This window comes from Labrus bergylta, chromosome 1 (genome assembly GCF_963930695.1).
Source record: "Labrus bergylta chromosome 1, fLabBer1.1, whole genome shotgun sequence".
In the NCBI taxonomy this organism is placed as follows: Eukaryota; Metazoa; Chordata; class Actinopteri; order Labriformes; family Labridae; genus Labrus; species Labrus bergylta.
The window spans coordinates 9818541-9834625 of record NC_089195.1 but is presented as its reverse complement, the minus strand read 5'-3'; the positions used below and the strand labels follow the sequence as shown (position 1 = coordinate 9834625).

General features: G+C 40.3%; 1 protein-coding gene across 1 annotated transcript in view; it reads right to left on the bottom strand.

Moving 5' to 3' along the window:
- Positions 1-16085, bottom strand: part of cnnm2b (cyclin and CBS domain divalent metal cation transport mediator 2b) — a 54604-nt gene continuing 38519 nt past the window's right edge. The window contains exons 4-8 of the mRNA XM_020642809.3: positions 14500-14669; positions 9481-9574; positions 8422-8484; positions 5826-6004; positions 1-3797 (exon numbers count right to left, since the gene is read on the bottom strand). Of these exons, the coding sequence (XP_020498465.1) occupies positions 3516-3797; positions 5826-6004; positions 8422-8484; positions 9481-9574; positions 14500-14669 (788 nt within the window). The 3' untranslated portion in view covers positions 1-3515. The remainder of the gene's footprint in view (positions 3798-5825; positions 6005-8421; positions 8485-9480; positions 9575-14499; positions 14670-16085) is intronic.

The following is a 16085-nucleotide window of genomic DNA, read 5'->3' as shown; positions in this document are numbered from 1 at the left end:
TCTGTTAATGATTCACTTTTTTATTAAACCACCAGCTGGTGGAGGCAATGGGAATGTTGTTTTCAGGTAGAAGAAGCGTTATGGACAGCACATGGGTACAGTAGCAGCATTGGGATTGACAAAGAGACCAGTTTAACAGGCCTGCAAAGCATTCACATGGAAGGAATATGTGCCCAGAAGAGGATGAAAGTGTGCGAGAAGACCTTCTGAAAGTGGTGTATAACAGAAGATTTAAAAAAAAAAAAAAAAAAAAAAAGAAACCCCATGCCCCAGCTGAGGCTTCCCCCAGTCTTTCTGGTTGTGCATTTTGACTTGTGAAATGTCACCATGCTTCTCATTCCCCTGTCAGGCACTGTGAAGGGCAAAGCAGAGTACTACAATCTGATCATCATTCATCGCTTTATCTCTGGAGTGATTGTCCCTGCAGAGCAGAGCGGGGCCTGCTGCATAGGAGCACTTTCAAGTAAACAATAAAACAACAGCGAACACACAGCTGCAAACAATGCACATGTCCTCTGTGTCTGGTTACACAACTGAGACTCCCCTCGTGGCCGAGCAGATGGAGGGGCTGTTTGTCCGTGTGTGCTGCTTTAAGACTCTAACATGTTGGTTGAAGTATGAAAACAGCGACCACCAGTGGTAACAAACTGCAACTGAATATTCAAACATAGCATTCAGCTGTAGGACACTGATGAATCCTGTTATCTGACAAGGAGACTGCCAGCATACAGTACAAATAGTATTATGGTACAGATCTGGAAGTTGAATCAAATTAATTTTCAAGGTTAATTAGTTAAAATCTATGTCTCTACAGATTTGAATAAAACAGAATTATTCTGCGCTAAGGCCTTTGTAGGAGAATCTTCAAGCACACGTACAGTATCTTAAAAAGGCTTTCATGTCTTAGTGAGGTAAAACAACGAGGGCGAGAAGATACCGAAGCAACAACAAACAAAAGGGTCTTTAGAAAACAGTTTGACATCTGTGGACTTATTAAAAGGATGCATTCAGGAGACATTAGCTTACAGTAGCTTAGAACAAAGACTGAAAACCCAGGGAGAAGCAAAACATGATTCAATGTTGAAAAGAATGCACTCATGGGGGGTGCAGAAGGCCTAGTGGTTAGTTTGTACAGAGCCTACAGTCCTCAGAGCGAGGACTTTAGCTCCTTTGCCGCATGTCATTGCCCACTCTCTCCCTGATTTCTCTATCCACTGTCCTGTCTCTGTAATAAAGGCCAAAGAAGGCAAAAATACATCTTTAAAAAATAATGTAAAATAATAATGCACTTTAACTACTCCAAGAAGTCACTGGGATTGAGAAAAGACAAGAAAATATCAAATTCAGCTTATAAAAAGGATCACTTTTTGAATGGTGAAATAAACATGGTAGCATAGCAAACATATAGGATACAAAAATAAATTGTGGTTTTACAGGGTGTTATGGTCGAGACTTTTTCTTGGCTTGGGGCAGTGACTTTTTAACTAATGAGTAAGCTTTAGAGGTTATTCATGACCTTTGATAACGCTCGATTAGCTGTCTTCATCTGTTACCAGTTCTCCTGCTAGGCTAAGCTAACTGGCTTCTAGATGTAGCTAATATTAACTCTCAGCTCGACTACATATAAGTGTATTTAGCTATTTTTTTTTTAAATTGTGAGAGAATAAATGTTAAGGTTAAAGTGTTTCTATGATCAAATTAAATCAAAAATAATTATGTCTTAAGTAGCCGCCAACATTTATGAAGACTTCTCTTCTAATTGAACCATAATGAACAGAGGCATTACTAAGCATGGAATATAATCGATATCGTGTGGGGGAGCCAAAACAAGTGAAGCCTAGTTTCTTACACATTCACTGCTGTCAAGAAATAGACTTTCTGCACCGTAGAAACCAACATGCAGGGAAAAAAAAGAAAAGCACGTTCACATATAAACGTAGGGAAAGCATAGCTGTGTATAATACATGGACATGTTTAATGTCGAGGTTACTTTTTGTGACGTTGACGATGCTCAACATGTTAGATGAGGTCATTAATACTGTGCAATTATCAAGTTTGATTACGTGTAAAATTGGCACACACAAAAAAATAAAAAATATAGGACACATAACCTCCACTCGATAGGTTCCATGTTGGCACTTCCACACACCACCACCCGACACCCCCCCCCCCTTCCCCTCCCCTCCCCTCCTTCACATTTGTGAATGGTCCAGGCATCATGACTCCCACATGAACATATATTAGACTTTAAGGTCAAAGGATGCAAAAACATGAAACGAGAGACAAAGAGATTCTGCCTAAGGAGAATTTTGCTTGTGGATGGCTGCTGTTTAGCATTTTTAAAAACAAATATACATATACATACAGTACATACAAATATATCTGTCAATTTATAATACAGTCATTTCTTGTATTTGTAATCATCTCTTAAATAAATTGCTTTTCATTGCACTTTGTTAAAATAATTAATTATATGATTTTTCTTAAAGGCAATATTGTGATTTGTTTTAAGGTGAAAAAGATAGAGTACCATAAGCCTGATTTAGGATAATAGTAAAAATAACAAGATCTGTAATATACATACTGTATCTGTAAAAGACCCTCCCCACCTCATATACAAGAATGGATGTTTGTCTCCATATATGTTGCATGTCCTTTTTGATATGACGCGTGTGCCCCCAGCACATCTTAGTGTACATGCTCGAGCATGCACGTATACCAGTTTATTTCATATCATGTCTCCACGCATACATATATACATACCGTACAATATTATAAAATAAATAAATACAGGAAAACATTCTTGGTTCGTGGTTTAAGGAGTTATTTCAAAGCGGTTTTTGGTGCAGTCTTTGACCAACCGTCGCTCTCTGCTAGTGTGGGTTTGAGTCTTTGCTGATGGGATCAAAAGTCTACTGAGCCTCCCTGAAAGATGCACAGGTGGGGGAGATGAATTTAGGTTTGTGTGTGTGTTAGTTTTTGGGAATGTGACTTTTTTGTGTGTATCTATAAAAACTGTCTGTGTCCAGTTGAGGAAGGGGGGGTGGGGGATGGGGGGGACCAAAGTCTTTGGCCTGAGTAGGAAATACAGCAAATGTGTTGTGTTGCATGTGTGCGCGTTCATTGTGTTTGCGTTTGTAGGGCAAAGGGACAGGGCTCACATGCACTCCGTCACCCTCCGGTCCAAGTCATCACAATGGAAGTGTCTGATTGTCCCAAAAAGAAGCTCAGTCACAGGAACTGTTCAAGTGCACCCACTTTAAAAGCGTGTAGTACAGCAGGGATTCTGACAGCATTCAGGTGGGGGAGTCCAGGGTGTCACGTCACCTTTCCTCCCCGCTGCCCCTTCATGAAAGGGTCTCACTGACTGACTGGGGGATTTCTGGTTGGAGTAGAACCTTCACTCCACCTGCCTCCACTTCCCCACTTTCCCTCATCTCCATCTTTGCCACTGCTCCGTGTGTGTGTCCATGAGACAGGGTGGGAACTGGGTCTCCACCAGGCTTAACGGGGGGCTAGATGGGTCCCTCGTTGTGGGTGCTGTGGTTGCTCCTGCTGAGGCCCACACAGTTCTGCTGCTGATTGAGCAGGTGGGACGTCTCGTTTGCCACGACGACAGACACGGCAGGGGTGGTGCTGGTGGTGCTGGCTGTGGTGACGACGACAGTGGGGGTCTCCACTGCATCATGTAGCTCTGTCAGAGTGAGCTCAATTTTTGTGAACTCACTGTCTGTCGACTGTGGCGTTTTGTCCATACGTGACGCCATTACAGCGTTCTGGTATTGTTGGCGTGTTACCTAGGAGGAAAGAAAAGAATGACAGTCATGGTGAGATCACAAGTCGCAGTAGATATAATTCGGCTTGTAGGGCAGGTAGATACTTACGTAACCTATTGTCAACACTTTTTAAATTCATTTTCATCATGATTATAGTTTTTGAGAATGTATTATTATTGTTTGCCTTCACCGTTATTTGATTCAATTTGTTCAGGTTCAGCAGGGTCCGTTACTTTATCAGGAGGAGCCACTCCTCATGGCTACTAAAAGAAAAATACCTCCTGACTCTCCGAGAAGAAGACTAATCAAATGACATCCTGGTAACTGACCCTATACTGATCATGACCACAGATCAGATTATTGGCACTAATACAACGTCCCAGATGGAACTTTGGATATGAAAAGATAACATAAATCAAAGTCTTAGAATGCGCCTCGGCTGGATGAATGCTTAAAGGAGGTGAGGCCTAGGTTCTGACCATAACGTCTTGAGAGAAAGGCCATGTGTGCTCAGTGTCAGGATACAAGCCAAAGACAGTTGTTCCCACTCATATCCCATCATAGTAAGTGGAGAACCCGTTTCCAGCTCCTCTATGAAGTTCCCCAGGGACTCCCAGGCCAGCATTGATATAGCATGTGCTTAGTCTACCCAAGTGTTTTTGTACTGGAAATCGGTCTAGGTCTCAAGACTTATACTTATGGTCTTGTCATTGTCTCACCCTACCTTGGTCTTGGTTTTGACTCGGTCTCAATCCCTAAATGTCTCGGTCTTGTCTTGGTCTCAATTAGTGAGGTCTTGACTACAACACTAGTCTACCCGGGATGCACTATCAGTCATTTTGCAGGAAAATCATCAAAAGGAGGCACCCAGGAAGCTTTCTAATCAGATCCCTGAACAGACTCAACTGGCTCCTCTCAAGGAGCAGTGCTCTTTTCCAAGCTCCCTCTAGATGCTGGAGATAATATTTAAGGCTTTAGCCAACCGTCATGTTGAGGAAACTAATTTAGTTCAATAGTCCCATTTTCATTCTTTCATTCACTACCCAATGCTCACGGCCGAGGGTGACGTATGTTAAATGGTAAATGGACTTGAACTTGCGGTGCTTTTCTAGTCTTCTGACTACTTAGAGTGCTTTACACCGCAGGTCACACCTACACATTCACACACTGATGACGAGGCTGCGATGTGAAGTGACCATCAGAAGTAACTAATCCCACTGTGCACTTATGTCTATGTTTCAGTTTAATGATGTGAACAAGACACTTGGACCCTCCTTCACTTGAGGCAGCTATTAAATCCACAATCCATCATGATCCAGTAGAAACCAATGACCTCCGACCCTTAGTCTTGTGGATGCTGACTTTGTTCGGCTTCACTTTTAGCTGTAAACCACAGTAGTGTTGGAGGACAGTTTTACAACGCAAATAGAGCCACGTAATCCCTCAAAAAGCAAAGACATAGTTCTGAGGCTTTGTAGCTGGAAACTCTGCTTGCCCTGGATGTTCCTTAAGATCCTGTCCATGAAATCACACAGTGGTTAACAAGGGAGGACCAGGAGCAACGTTTAGGGTCAGTCAGTAGAGCAGAGTCTTCATATACAGAAGCTGCAGTAGTTAATGCATGGGCCACAAGTTCAACTCCCGGCTTCAGCCCTTTGATTCATGTCTACCTTACCCTCTCTTCCCTATACATTTCATGTCTCTCTTCAGCATTCCTATCAAAAAAGGCAAAAAGGACCCCAAAAGACAAGTCAAAACAGAAGCAAACACCCACCAGGATCAGGTTTGACTTTTTGCTGAGGATTCTGACACAGCTCTCACTTCTTACTTATCAGATGGCTGATGGGGGGGGATGGCTCATGAGTAGCATCTGCCCTGGTACCCACAACCCCCGAGTTCCCACAAAAAGACTCCCTGGGCACATTTACTGGCAGCTAAGATTCCAGTATCGATGTGTTGGTACCAAAAATACATATTGATCAAACGGTTACCTTTATGGACCCACGTGCCTTCAGTGTGTCTTTCTTGCTCACCAGTATTTGTTCTCACCTTTATAAACTGCAGGTCTGAGCGCGCCCTGACTGAGTAGTCGGGTACGTAGATCTGCAGGAAGGAGTTGAGCTGGTTGTTGCTGCTGCCGAGAGTCGGGGTGATGGCGTCTATACGATCACTCCTGTTCAGAGAGTCTGAGTGGTTGAGTCCAAACGGCCGTGGAGGAGACTTATTTTCTGTAAGGAGGTGGTGAAGGAGGAGAAAACAGTTCAATTACCTGTACACTGAAATGTCAAGTCTATAAATAAAAAAAATACATTTCACAGGTTTCTATCTGGTGAAGACATAGGGGAAAAACCAGGTGATACTCAGTGCGCTCTGATATTAAAATGAAAAGAGACACATTGAGGATGATATACTTGTCTTCCTGCAGGTTTAATCTCATCAGGATCATCAGTATGAAGCCACTCATCTCATTCATCCCATCACAGTACTGTTGGCATTTCCCGTTACTATGATGTGTAGTAATGCTATAAAGTGTTGTTCCAGCTTGAATACCATAATAACTTTTGAATGAATAAAGAAAAAACAACATTTCTGTAACGCTCATGAACAAGTCTGACTTTCAGGCTAGTGTCAACAGAAGGTGAATTTGTTTTTGGCTTTTAGTGACATATCATCATCTGAACTATTTAAATATCACCTGTAAAACTAACAATATCCTCATCAGCCCTCAGCTGATATGCCCTAATTAGTTACCCAGCGCACTTTCAGCAGATGGCTGTTTCGTCATGAGTCTGGATTTCTGCCTGTTAAAAAGGAAGTTTTTTCTTGCCACTGTAACTTTTGCTAAATGTTGCTAAAGTTCTACGCTCATGATGGATTAAGCTGGGTCTTTGTAACATAGCAATAAGTAAGGTCTTTTTACCTGCTTTTTGTAAAGTGTCTCAAGATAACACTTGTCATTAATTGACGCAATACAAATAAAGATTGATTGATTGATTAATACTAGCAAGCTAACAGGCTTAGCAAAAACTGTGACCTTTTAGCATGTATGCATTGTCCTTGTGAGCATCCTTGCATGTTGATGTTAGCATGAGCTTAAGTGCACCCTAATAACAAACTGATAAAGTTACCGTCTCAGTTCATGTGACAGTGTTAAAATCATTGTTTGGAGGTTTTAGACTGAACCTGTTTAATGTGTCAGTTTGAAGTTCAGCCCATAGTCGATGTAGATATCATTTTTTTGCACATTAAGCATATTGTCATTGCTACAGAAAAGTACAGCTCTTGTGATGTACCTGTTGAAAACTCACAATTTTCTTGGAAACTACTGAGCTGTTACACAACTTCAGCAGCTCTTAAAATCCTGTCTGCTGGTGACATTTTTCCCTGGTCAAGCGTTAGATGTTAGCATAGATGCTTGCTGTGATGTATGGAAATCTAATATCTTCCTAAGTCTTTAGGTGAGGCAAGTATTGTACACCAGGTAATGACTTAGTGGTTTCCAGTGATGCTGCTTCCTTCTATGCACTACCACTCCGAGCACTTGTTCTGTTTTTTCTTTCTTATTATTTTTTCATAAAGTTTAATTAAAGACAGATTATGTTTTCCACTTCTTAAAGCCTAGTGAAAATCACACACAACAAAGTGGAAACGGCTTGGCAAACACTAATGCTACTACACCGACTGGAATGTATGTAATCCCATGTAGGAATATGTGTGTGCTTGTGTGTGCGTGTGTGTGCATCGGGACACAGTTGGCCAAAGACCTGGCATGTGAACTTTTGCGGATAAGTACTCCAGTTTCTTGGGGCCATGAAAATGGCGGAGTGTGTCAAGAATACACACATAATGCATTAACATACACACAGACACACACTCAGATGTGTGCACAGCAGGGGGGAAACCCTGCGAGAGAAACAAAATATAAGAGGTTCTGAAATAGTGAGGGGTTTGGTAAAGTGAGAGTTTTCCTGGATGCATGTGGGTAGATTTCTGACGTAGTAAGAAGCTCAATAAGATCATTTTGGAAACACATACACAACTTTATTAATCCCAGTTGGGGACTTTTTTTGGAGTAGTTAGTTATGTGTGTGTGTGTGTGTGTGTGTGTGTGTGTGTGTGTGTGTGTGTGTGTGTATGCCCTGCTTATATGCGTCTGTTCATGTGAACATATGTGTATGTGCGTGTCTTTGTGTGTGCGCTCAGTGGTTGTCCGGCAGGGGGCTGTAGCTGTAGGTCTTGTTTATGTTGTGAGAGGGTTAGAGGTTAGGGGCGAGCGGGGCGGAGCCTGGATCTGCTTTGGGGCCTCCAGTCTCCAGCACCATTCAGCCACTTGACTAATGGCTCAGGGGATGAGAGCGTTAAGTCTCGATCCAAACCTTTGTTCCCCTCTCGTTTTTCTCGTTCACTTATACAAATGAAAATATATAGTACATGTTGCATTCAGGTACAATCGGACTTTTCAGACATGCCCTTTCTTTAGTCCCACTCTAAATTCTACAGAAAACACAATACAATCCCAGAACTTTACGCCACCATAGATAGAAAATAGAGAATAGGGCTAGGGTTCTATGCTTCTTTTTAATGTCAACATTAAATTATGAACGTTACATGTTAATGTATGTATAGTTAGAAAAGCCCACTGTACCTGGAGATCCTGCGAGTGATTCAGCCCTACTGACCACAAATGTGCGAGACAGGGACAGAGGCACTTTGAGAAGAGAGGAAAGATACAAGGAAGAGAAAAGAAAAAGGGAGACAGTAAAATGTTTCAATGTTTGGAAATATTTAGTGCATACACAGAAATCGTCAACATCTATAAAACCACCCTCAGCATAAGAAGAGCAACCTGTCAATAAGCCTCACGACCTCCGAGCAGCTAAGAATACAAAACTTGCTCATCTTAAATGAATTGAATCGTGACGTCTTTCTGCTGAGTGTCTGCTCAAATGACAAGAAGTTCATTCTGCTTTTTCACCAGTAGGTGTCTCTCAGATCCTACCACGCATGTGAATCACCAGAGCTGAAAAGGCTGAGAGTAGTATTGAAGTTTATGAATGAACTGGGAGAACTGAGTGGATCAGTCAGTGACGCCTTCACGTGATGTCACTGCAGGACCGCCATGTTGGCCTTAAAGTTATTGTGTTGAAACACTCATCAAAGTACACTGAGGCTTTTTGATAAAGGAGGTCCTTAAATGATCTGTATTTTGCAAGCTTGGTGCTGCAATCTGGTTACCATGACGATTTCAAAAAGATTTAGGACACAGACGTTCTGGATGTGTTTTTTTTTCTTATTTAACACTAGAAGCTAAAAAAAACACAAAAAATGTAAATCTTCAGTTGCCATGCATTTATACTGAATCAGATTTTTCTAATAAATAAAAAGATGATACATAAAAATTAGAATTTGAGCCAAAGCCAGCTGTTGACACCATGACAGTTTTGAATGTTTGGTGCCACAGACACATTTCAGTACTAATAAAGCTAGCTTGGTGCCCAGACCTATTTATGGCTTTTCTTTTATAAGGATAAGCCGAAGTAGATCCCAAAATTGTATGACTGGTCTGGATCTACATAAAAAGAAAGCAAACCTGCCCAAGAAGCATGTTGAAGATGTTTTGTTGCCAAACAAACTCAATGTGTGTGTGTGTGTGTGTGTGTGTGTGTGTGTGTGTGTGTGTGTGTGTGTTGTGCAGGGCTCTTACCTGGTGAGGCCGTCAGAGCCAACATCCCATAGAAGGAGAACGGTCCTGCTTCAAATTTCATCCCCTCTTTTCCCGCCTCCACCTCCACTCTCCCCTGTGACAGAGAGAGAGAGAGAGAGAGAGAGAGAGAGAGAGAGAGAGAGAGAGAGAGAGAGATGAGCTGACCTCTATGAACAATCTCAATAAACACTTAAATTAAATTTGTGCACATGCTAATTAAAGACAAACAAATACAACTTTTAAATGTGTTTTTCAGACTGTTTGCATTTTTCCATCCTGTCAGACTGTGCTGGTGTAATGTCACATATTTTATCTGAAACTAACTCTTAGTTGCACGTTTTCTGCTTTTAGCATTCATGTTTAGTTGTGTAAATTACTAGTCTTCTGAGGATTTCTGATACAGCTTTGCTTATTTTCTGCTTGAAAACATTTATTCATTGTGCCCATGCGTTCAGAACAAATCCCCTTCCCTCTTTCCTTTCTTTTTTACTACTTTTAGAAAATCCCTACTCTGGTTAATAGCTTCCAATCTGCTCCTAAACCTGGTCTCAAGGGCAGTGACCCCACACGTGTCCTACCTGGAACTCATTTGATCCACAGCTATTTCCCATATTGACTGATTGGGCAACTAAAGTGAGTATGTGAAGGTTAGTAAGTTTAAAAATGGAGGGTTAAAATGTCTTTGATGTACATGTTTTATAGCTCTTTCTTAATATCATAGCGAAAAAAGAAATAAGGACGTGAGGTAGTGATGAGGAACTTTCAATGATCTTTAACCATTTGATTCTCTTTCTTTGACCAAAAAGGACTCTCCAATCAAAACATATTCAGAATGATGTATTGTGACCAGTGATTGAATTAGTAATTAAATGTTGGGAACATTTGTTTTGATCTGACTAACACTACAGCTGAATGTATTTTAGTGTAGGTGTCTGCAGAGAGAGCATGGTTGGAGAATAGAGAATGATATACATAACACAATGACCCAGCTGATGTACTGCTGTTCTTATATTTTAGGTTCACATTAGAAATGATTCTGAGTCATGGACTTAAATAAATAAATGTCCTGTACTTAAAACTTTTAATACATCAAAGTACTGCACTGATTAGATGCAATGATAGCGACTACATTTTTGGTATATTTGGACACATTGTATTCAGACATTTGTAAAACAAATGAGCTGTTTATCTGTGCTGTCGTTGCTTGCTTTAATCCAAACTGCCTTGCAGTACAATCATACCACGCATACCTTTTTAGGATGCGTTCCCCCGTGGGAACAAACCTGCAGCACAGCTCTGTTGGATAGCCGAATTTTTGACCATATTCACATGAAGTCACATTAAGGGAGCCTAGGTGATGTTAAAATGTCATTCTACTGTATTCCAGGATACTAATTGAGGAAATCTGATGAATCTTTATACTTTTACTGCTTCCATATTAAAAATACAATGGCTCGCAATTTTCAGGAGGGATTCAACCTCATACTGTATTTACATGGTCATAGTCTCAGTGATGTCACTTTTGAAGTCTACTGCTGGCAGACGCCATATTGAAAATGCTGTGTCTATTTTTACTTTTTTTCTGTGGTCCATAGTACCCAGAGGTGTCAAGTAACTAAGTTACTTACTTAAGTAGAAATTTGGGGTATCTATACTTTACTGGAGTAATTATTTTTCAGCCAACTTTTTACTTCTGCTCCTTACATTTTCACACAATTATCTGTACTTTCTTCTTCTTACATTTTAAAAATAGCCTCGTTACTTCTATTTTATTTTGGGGCCATCCGGATAGAGTGAATTTGATTGTGGTTGGATGCGAAGTATAAACATATACCATTCCAACACCCTATTGGTTTGTAGGCGATCCATCGCACCTGCACATGACACAAATCACGTCACACTCCAGCAAGGAAATAGCAGACGTATGTAGCCTAGTACGAAGATGTCCGTGGCAGAGACTCAAGAGAACTCGAGCGAATTGTCCCATAGGCAACTAGTCATCAAATCTTCCGCTCCATGAAACACATGTTAATGCTCAGTAGTACACATATATGGTTCTTTAATGTATTTGCATTGTACTAAAATGCGTTCATTTTCAATGGGCATAAATGCACCTGAAACAGGTGCATCCCACATTTTTCAACATTAACATTTTAATATAACATTATAGTCATTATGGCCTTTAGAAAAATGTTTTTTTGGGGAGGTGGGGTAGTGCACTATAGACCCCTGTGGTGCGGCCTAAGCTTTTGTCCTTAATGGCATTTTTTTCCCCTTACATTACTTTTACTTAAGTAAAAAGCTTGAGTTGATACTAGTCTTTTTAAACTCTAGTATCTATACTTCTACCTGAATAATTAATGTGAATACTTTTGACACCTCTGATAGTACCAGGAAAAGACCTGGAGCTAAGGAGCTCCGTAAGCCTCCTGACAAACATCTACAATGCACACGCCCATCTGTCAGATCAGCCATGCCCCTTATGATCCCTTATTAAGAATAGCTCTTATAATTCATAAACAGATGAGTTACACTCCCCACATACAGTTTGTGCTGATAAAGACATTAGCTTTTCAGACCAAAATCCTTTTCAGTACCAGGCTTGAAACTTTTAAATTCCTGCTGTCAAAATGGGCATTTCAACATGGGTGTTAATGGGACTTCATGCTCTTTTGGAGTCAGCCTCAAGTGGACACTTAAGGAACTTCATTTTTTTAACACTGGAGGTTGCCACTTTGATTTAACATAGAACAATATATCTGATAACCCAGTAGCTACCACCAGACAACAGGTAACCTCTACAACCACTCCCAAGCTACCATTACTTTGAAATAGTGTTACCGGTACGAAAGGTAAAACATAGATGAATTCTGAAATATCAAAGCACATCTTGGAAACATTTGAATCCCTGGGTGTAATCAAGTTTGCAATAAAATGATCTTTCTTGGTGTTTTTTTTAACCCGGAGACATTAAGGTTATGAAACATTATGCAAATTAAAACACATCTCGGTACAATGCTAATACAGAGAACAACAAAAACAAAACTTTCAAACACTTAAGTATTTTTTGTGAATTATTTTGAGATCTCAAAGTACAGCTGTGTCAAGGAAGGTTTTTTCCATGTAAACAACACCTGCATTAGGAGATCTAATATGATAACAGGAGAGTGGTTAAATATGTTTTGAATTTTTTTGATTAAACTGTATGCATTTCCTTTCATAAAGTGTAGCATTTAACAGTAAAGTCACCAAAGAAATGATTGGATACTTCAATTAGCTGTTGTGTTACAGCAGCTTATGGGTTATCAGATATGTTTAATTACCTTAGTTTGTGGTCTGCTGATTTGGAAAGCCATGAAATGAGAACTCATTTGTCAGACTCTTTGTTATTAAGTATCGAATAGCATCATTACAGGCACTTCCTCTTTGAAACCATCAACCATTCAGGGTCTGGGAGGTAGACATCCCCTCTTCTAGTTAGGCCTGGCTCTGGCCTAGTTCGGCTAACGTAGCCTTAGACTGCTGTGCAGAGGCAATTCTAGAGTCTCTTAGGGCCCTAAGCAAAAATCAATTTGGGGCCCTCCAATGTCTGCTCGTGTCCCGAAACTTACTCCCTTTCCTCTTTTTATTCCTGTTTCTTTTTTCTCTCCTCCTCTTCATGTGTCTTTGTTGATTTTCATTGACAAACTTGGGTTTTCACAGCAATAATGCATGCAAGTCTCAGCAGAGAAACACAAGTGGGTGCTGTCAGAAGGGGCCCCCTTCGGGAGGTTTCCTTCTGTCATTGCAAAATTAGCACATTTTGGTTCGCTGCTTTGGTTTAAGTTTACTTCTTTATGTACTGTATGTTATTTAGTTATTTAATCTGCCTTTTACTTGATTTACATTGTGATATTGTTTTTTGTTTACCTGACTGTATATGCGCATTACTCTTCTTGAATAAAGCTAAACAAAAAAAAACAAAAAAAAAAACGGATGGATGCGGCCGGTTCGGGAAACGTAAATGACGTCACTTCCATACTGAATGAATCAGACGAAGTAGGCACAAATATCTGCCTACTGTGTGTGCATACTGAATAGTAGGTACTAGCAGTATGCAGCACGGATAGTACATACTGCATACTGCCTACTGCCTACTGAAAGATTGAGTATGTGGCAATTCGGATACGGCCCCTGTCTTATCCTCTCTCGGTCTCTATCTGATAAACGCTCCATGTGTCTCATATGTCCATGTAACTAACTTTGTATCTTCCCCAAATATTTTGCACTCCCTTGTCCCGCAGGTTCCTATCATTGGTTTTTGCAGAACGTCTGCTGCTGTGGACATGCTTGACTTGACTGAGTTGATTTACATAATCATTATTAGAGATACAATGGCTAATATGAGTCATTTTCTACTTTGTATTGGAGTTGCTACTTTAGGTCTTCATTATCTGTTTATATTCTGTGGCTGTGTGTGCATGTCTCTCTCTCTCTCTCTCTCTCTCTCTCTCTCTCTCTCTGTCTGTTTGTCACACTCTATTCTTCTGCTCAGCCAGCTGCAGAGGAAGGCTGTTAACAAATGAGCCCGTTTAATAGAAGCTGTCCTTGAAACTGTTTTCATGAGCTTGCTCATCAAGGATAAATGTAGGATAATTTTTGGTCTCATGCAGTCTAGACCTGGTCAATATGTTTAGTTTCATGACATAACTTGTGTTGTGATTTTGTGCTTTAATGAAAATAGTGATTGAGTGACTAATGGTTTTTAGGAGTTGCCACCTGGAACACAGCGATACAATATTATCCTTTTAATAACACCCTGAGCCTGATGATAACTGTGAATGTCTGCAGTGTGATAATGGGGAATACTGTGAGAGTTTGCCTGACATACGAGAAACAAATTATTTTTGAAAAAAACAGCAGCACTTCTTCATCTTAAATGTGTTTATTGTGATATAGAGCATATTATAGTACGGTAAGACTAGGGCATATTGTTGGGAATGATATCCCCTTCACTTTGAATGTTTTGTTTCTACCCACCTGGAGTATGAGGATGAAATAATCCACAGGCTTGTTCCTGTGGAAGAGGTAGTGCTCGGCCGCCCGCTTGTTCTTCTCGTCGTACTTCAGCTCCTGGATGACGTTGGGATGCTTCAACAAACGCAGCAAAATCTTTTCTGACATTTGTACCGGGGCAAACGGCTCGACCTCTGAAGAAGCAGAGAGAGGAGGACAGGCAGACTGTAAATAAATACAGTAAGTTACATTAATTTATAGCATGGACAAAACTTTGCTTATAGAGTTGACACAAATATAAACATTTTGAGAATCTAAAAAAAATCACTGATAGACAGTCTTCTTTCTTTTTATTATGAAATATAAGTATTGATATTTTTTAGGCAAAACATATCTGACACATGTCAGGCATTTCATAGAAGTTACATCTCAAACAACAAAGTAGCATTCAAGAGGCACTGACTGAGAGATTCATGTCCAAGTGATTCATGAGAATATTTGGCATTCACCAATTTTCTCAGTCTTAAGAATCAACAGACGAGTCATTACTATTTCCTAAAGAGCGATAGGTTTAATAAGAACTGATACAGGTTTTTATCACGTTACAGACGTCAACTACAAGGAAATAAGAAACTGAATAAAACAATGAAAAATGTGTTGAGTATATATTTCTTTTGTATCACTTAGCACGTTTTACCTTAGCAAATAATGGGATACAGTTAAGTATTTGTTGCTCTCCTGGTAAACAGCCCCTCTAACGCATGACAGAGAAAAGGTCATTTATATACTGGTTCTCTGTTTTACTGTCATGTCCTTTGCTGACCTCACTCCTATGGCATCTCACTTGATGTTATTCATTCTTCTTTTTTAATAAGTGCTTTGCAACTGTATCCCAGACTACCTTCTGCTGGTGTCTGTGGTTGCTGAAGGCTGCTGCTACACTGCATACTATCTGTGAACGCTACACTCACCTCTACATTTGTTCTTTTGCAGATAAGGAATATTTGTATATATTGGCTATGAAAGCAACAATATGTAGGAATTTGGTTTGGTGCGCTTTGGCATCAATCGAAGGTCTCTGAGTGCAGCTGCACTGTAGTAAGACACATGTAGACAACTGACAAGGTACAGTCATATTTAATTGCAGATTTTGTGCTAATATAACTCAAGCCTCTTTAGCTCCTTGTTTGCAAACTGTTTGCATGTGGAGTGTATGTGTATGTGTATCCTACTGCCATACCTATTGGCTGTGGCTAAATTGCTTCATTGACGAGGGTCATTTATTATGCTTGTTAAGAGAGGTCTGTAAGGTTCCAAAATTGTAAAACTAACTTTAGAGCTTTCAATGTAAGGTGAATGGCACAAAAATGAATACATGTGTGTGTAAACCTGAGACATAACTTTGGCAATAACTTTCTGCTCGTTAAAGGGGCTAAACATGAGACAACAATGACACTGACAACCATACAGCCTGACTTTACTTCCTGCTGTGAATAATATCTGCAGAGATGTACACTCTGCTTCTTTCTCTGTCACTCTCTCGTCTTCTCTTGTTAGCTGGATCCGTCAACGCGTTCTCCTGCCTCTTTATCAAACCGCATGGACAGGCT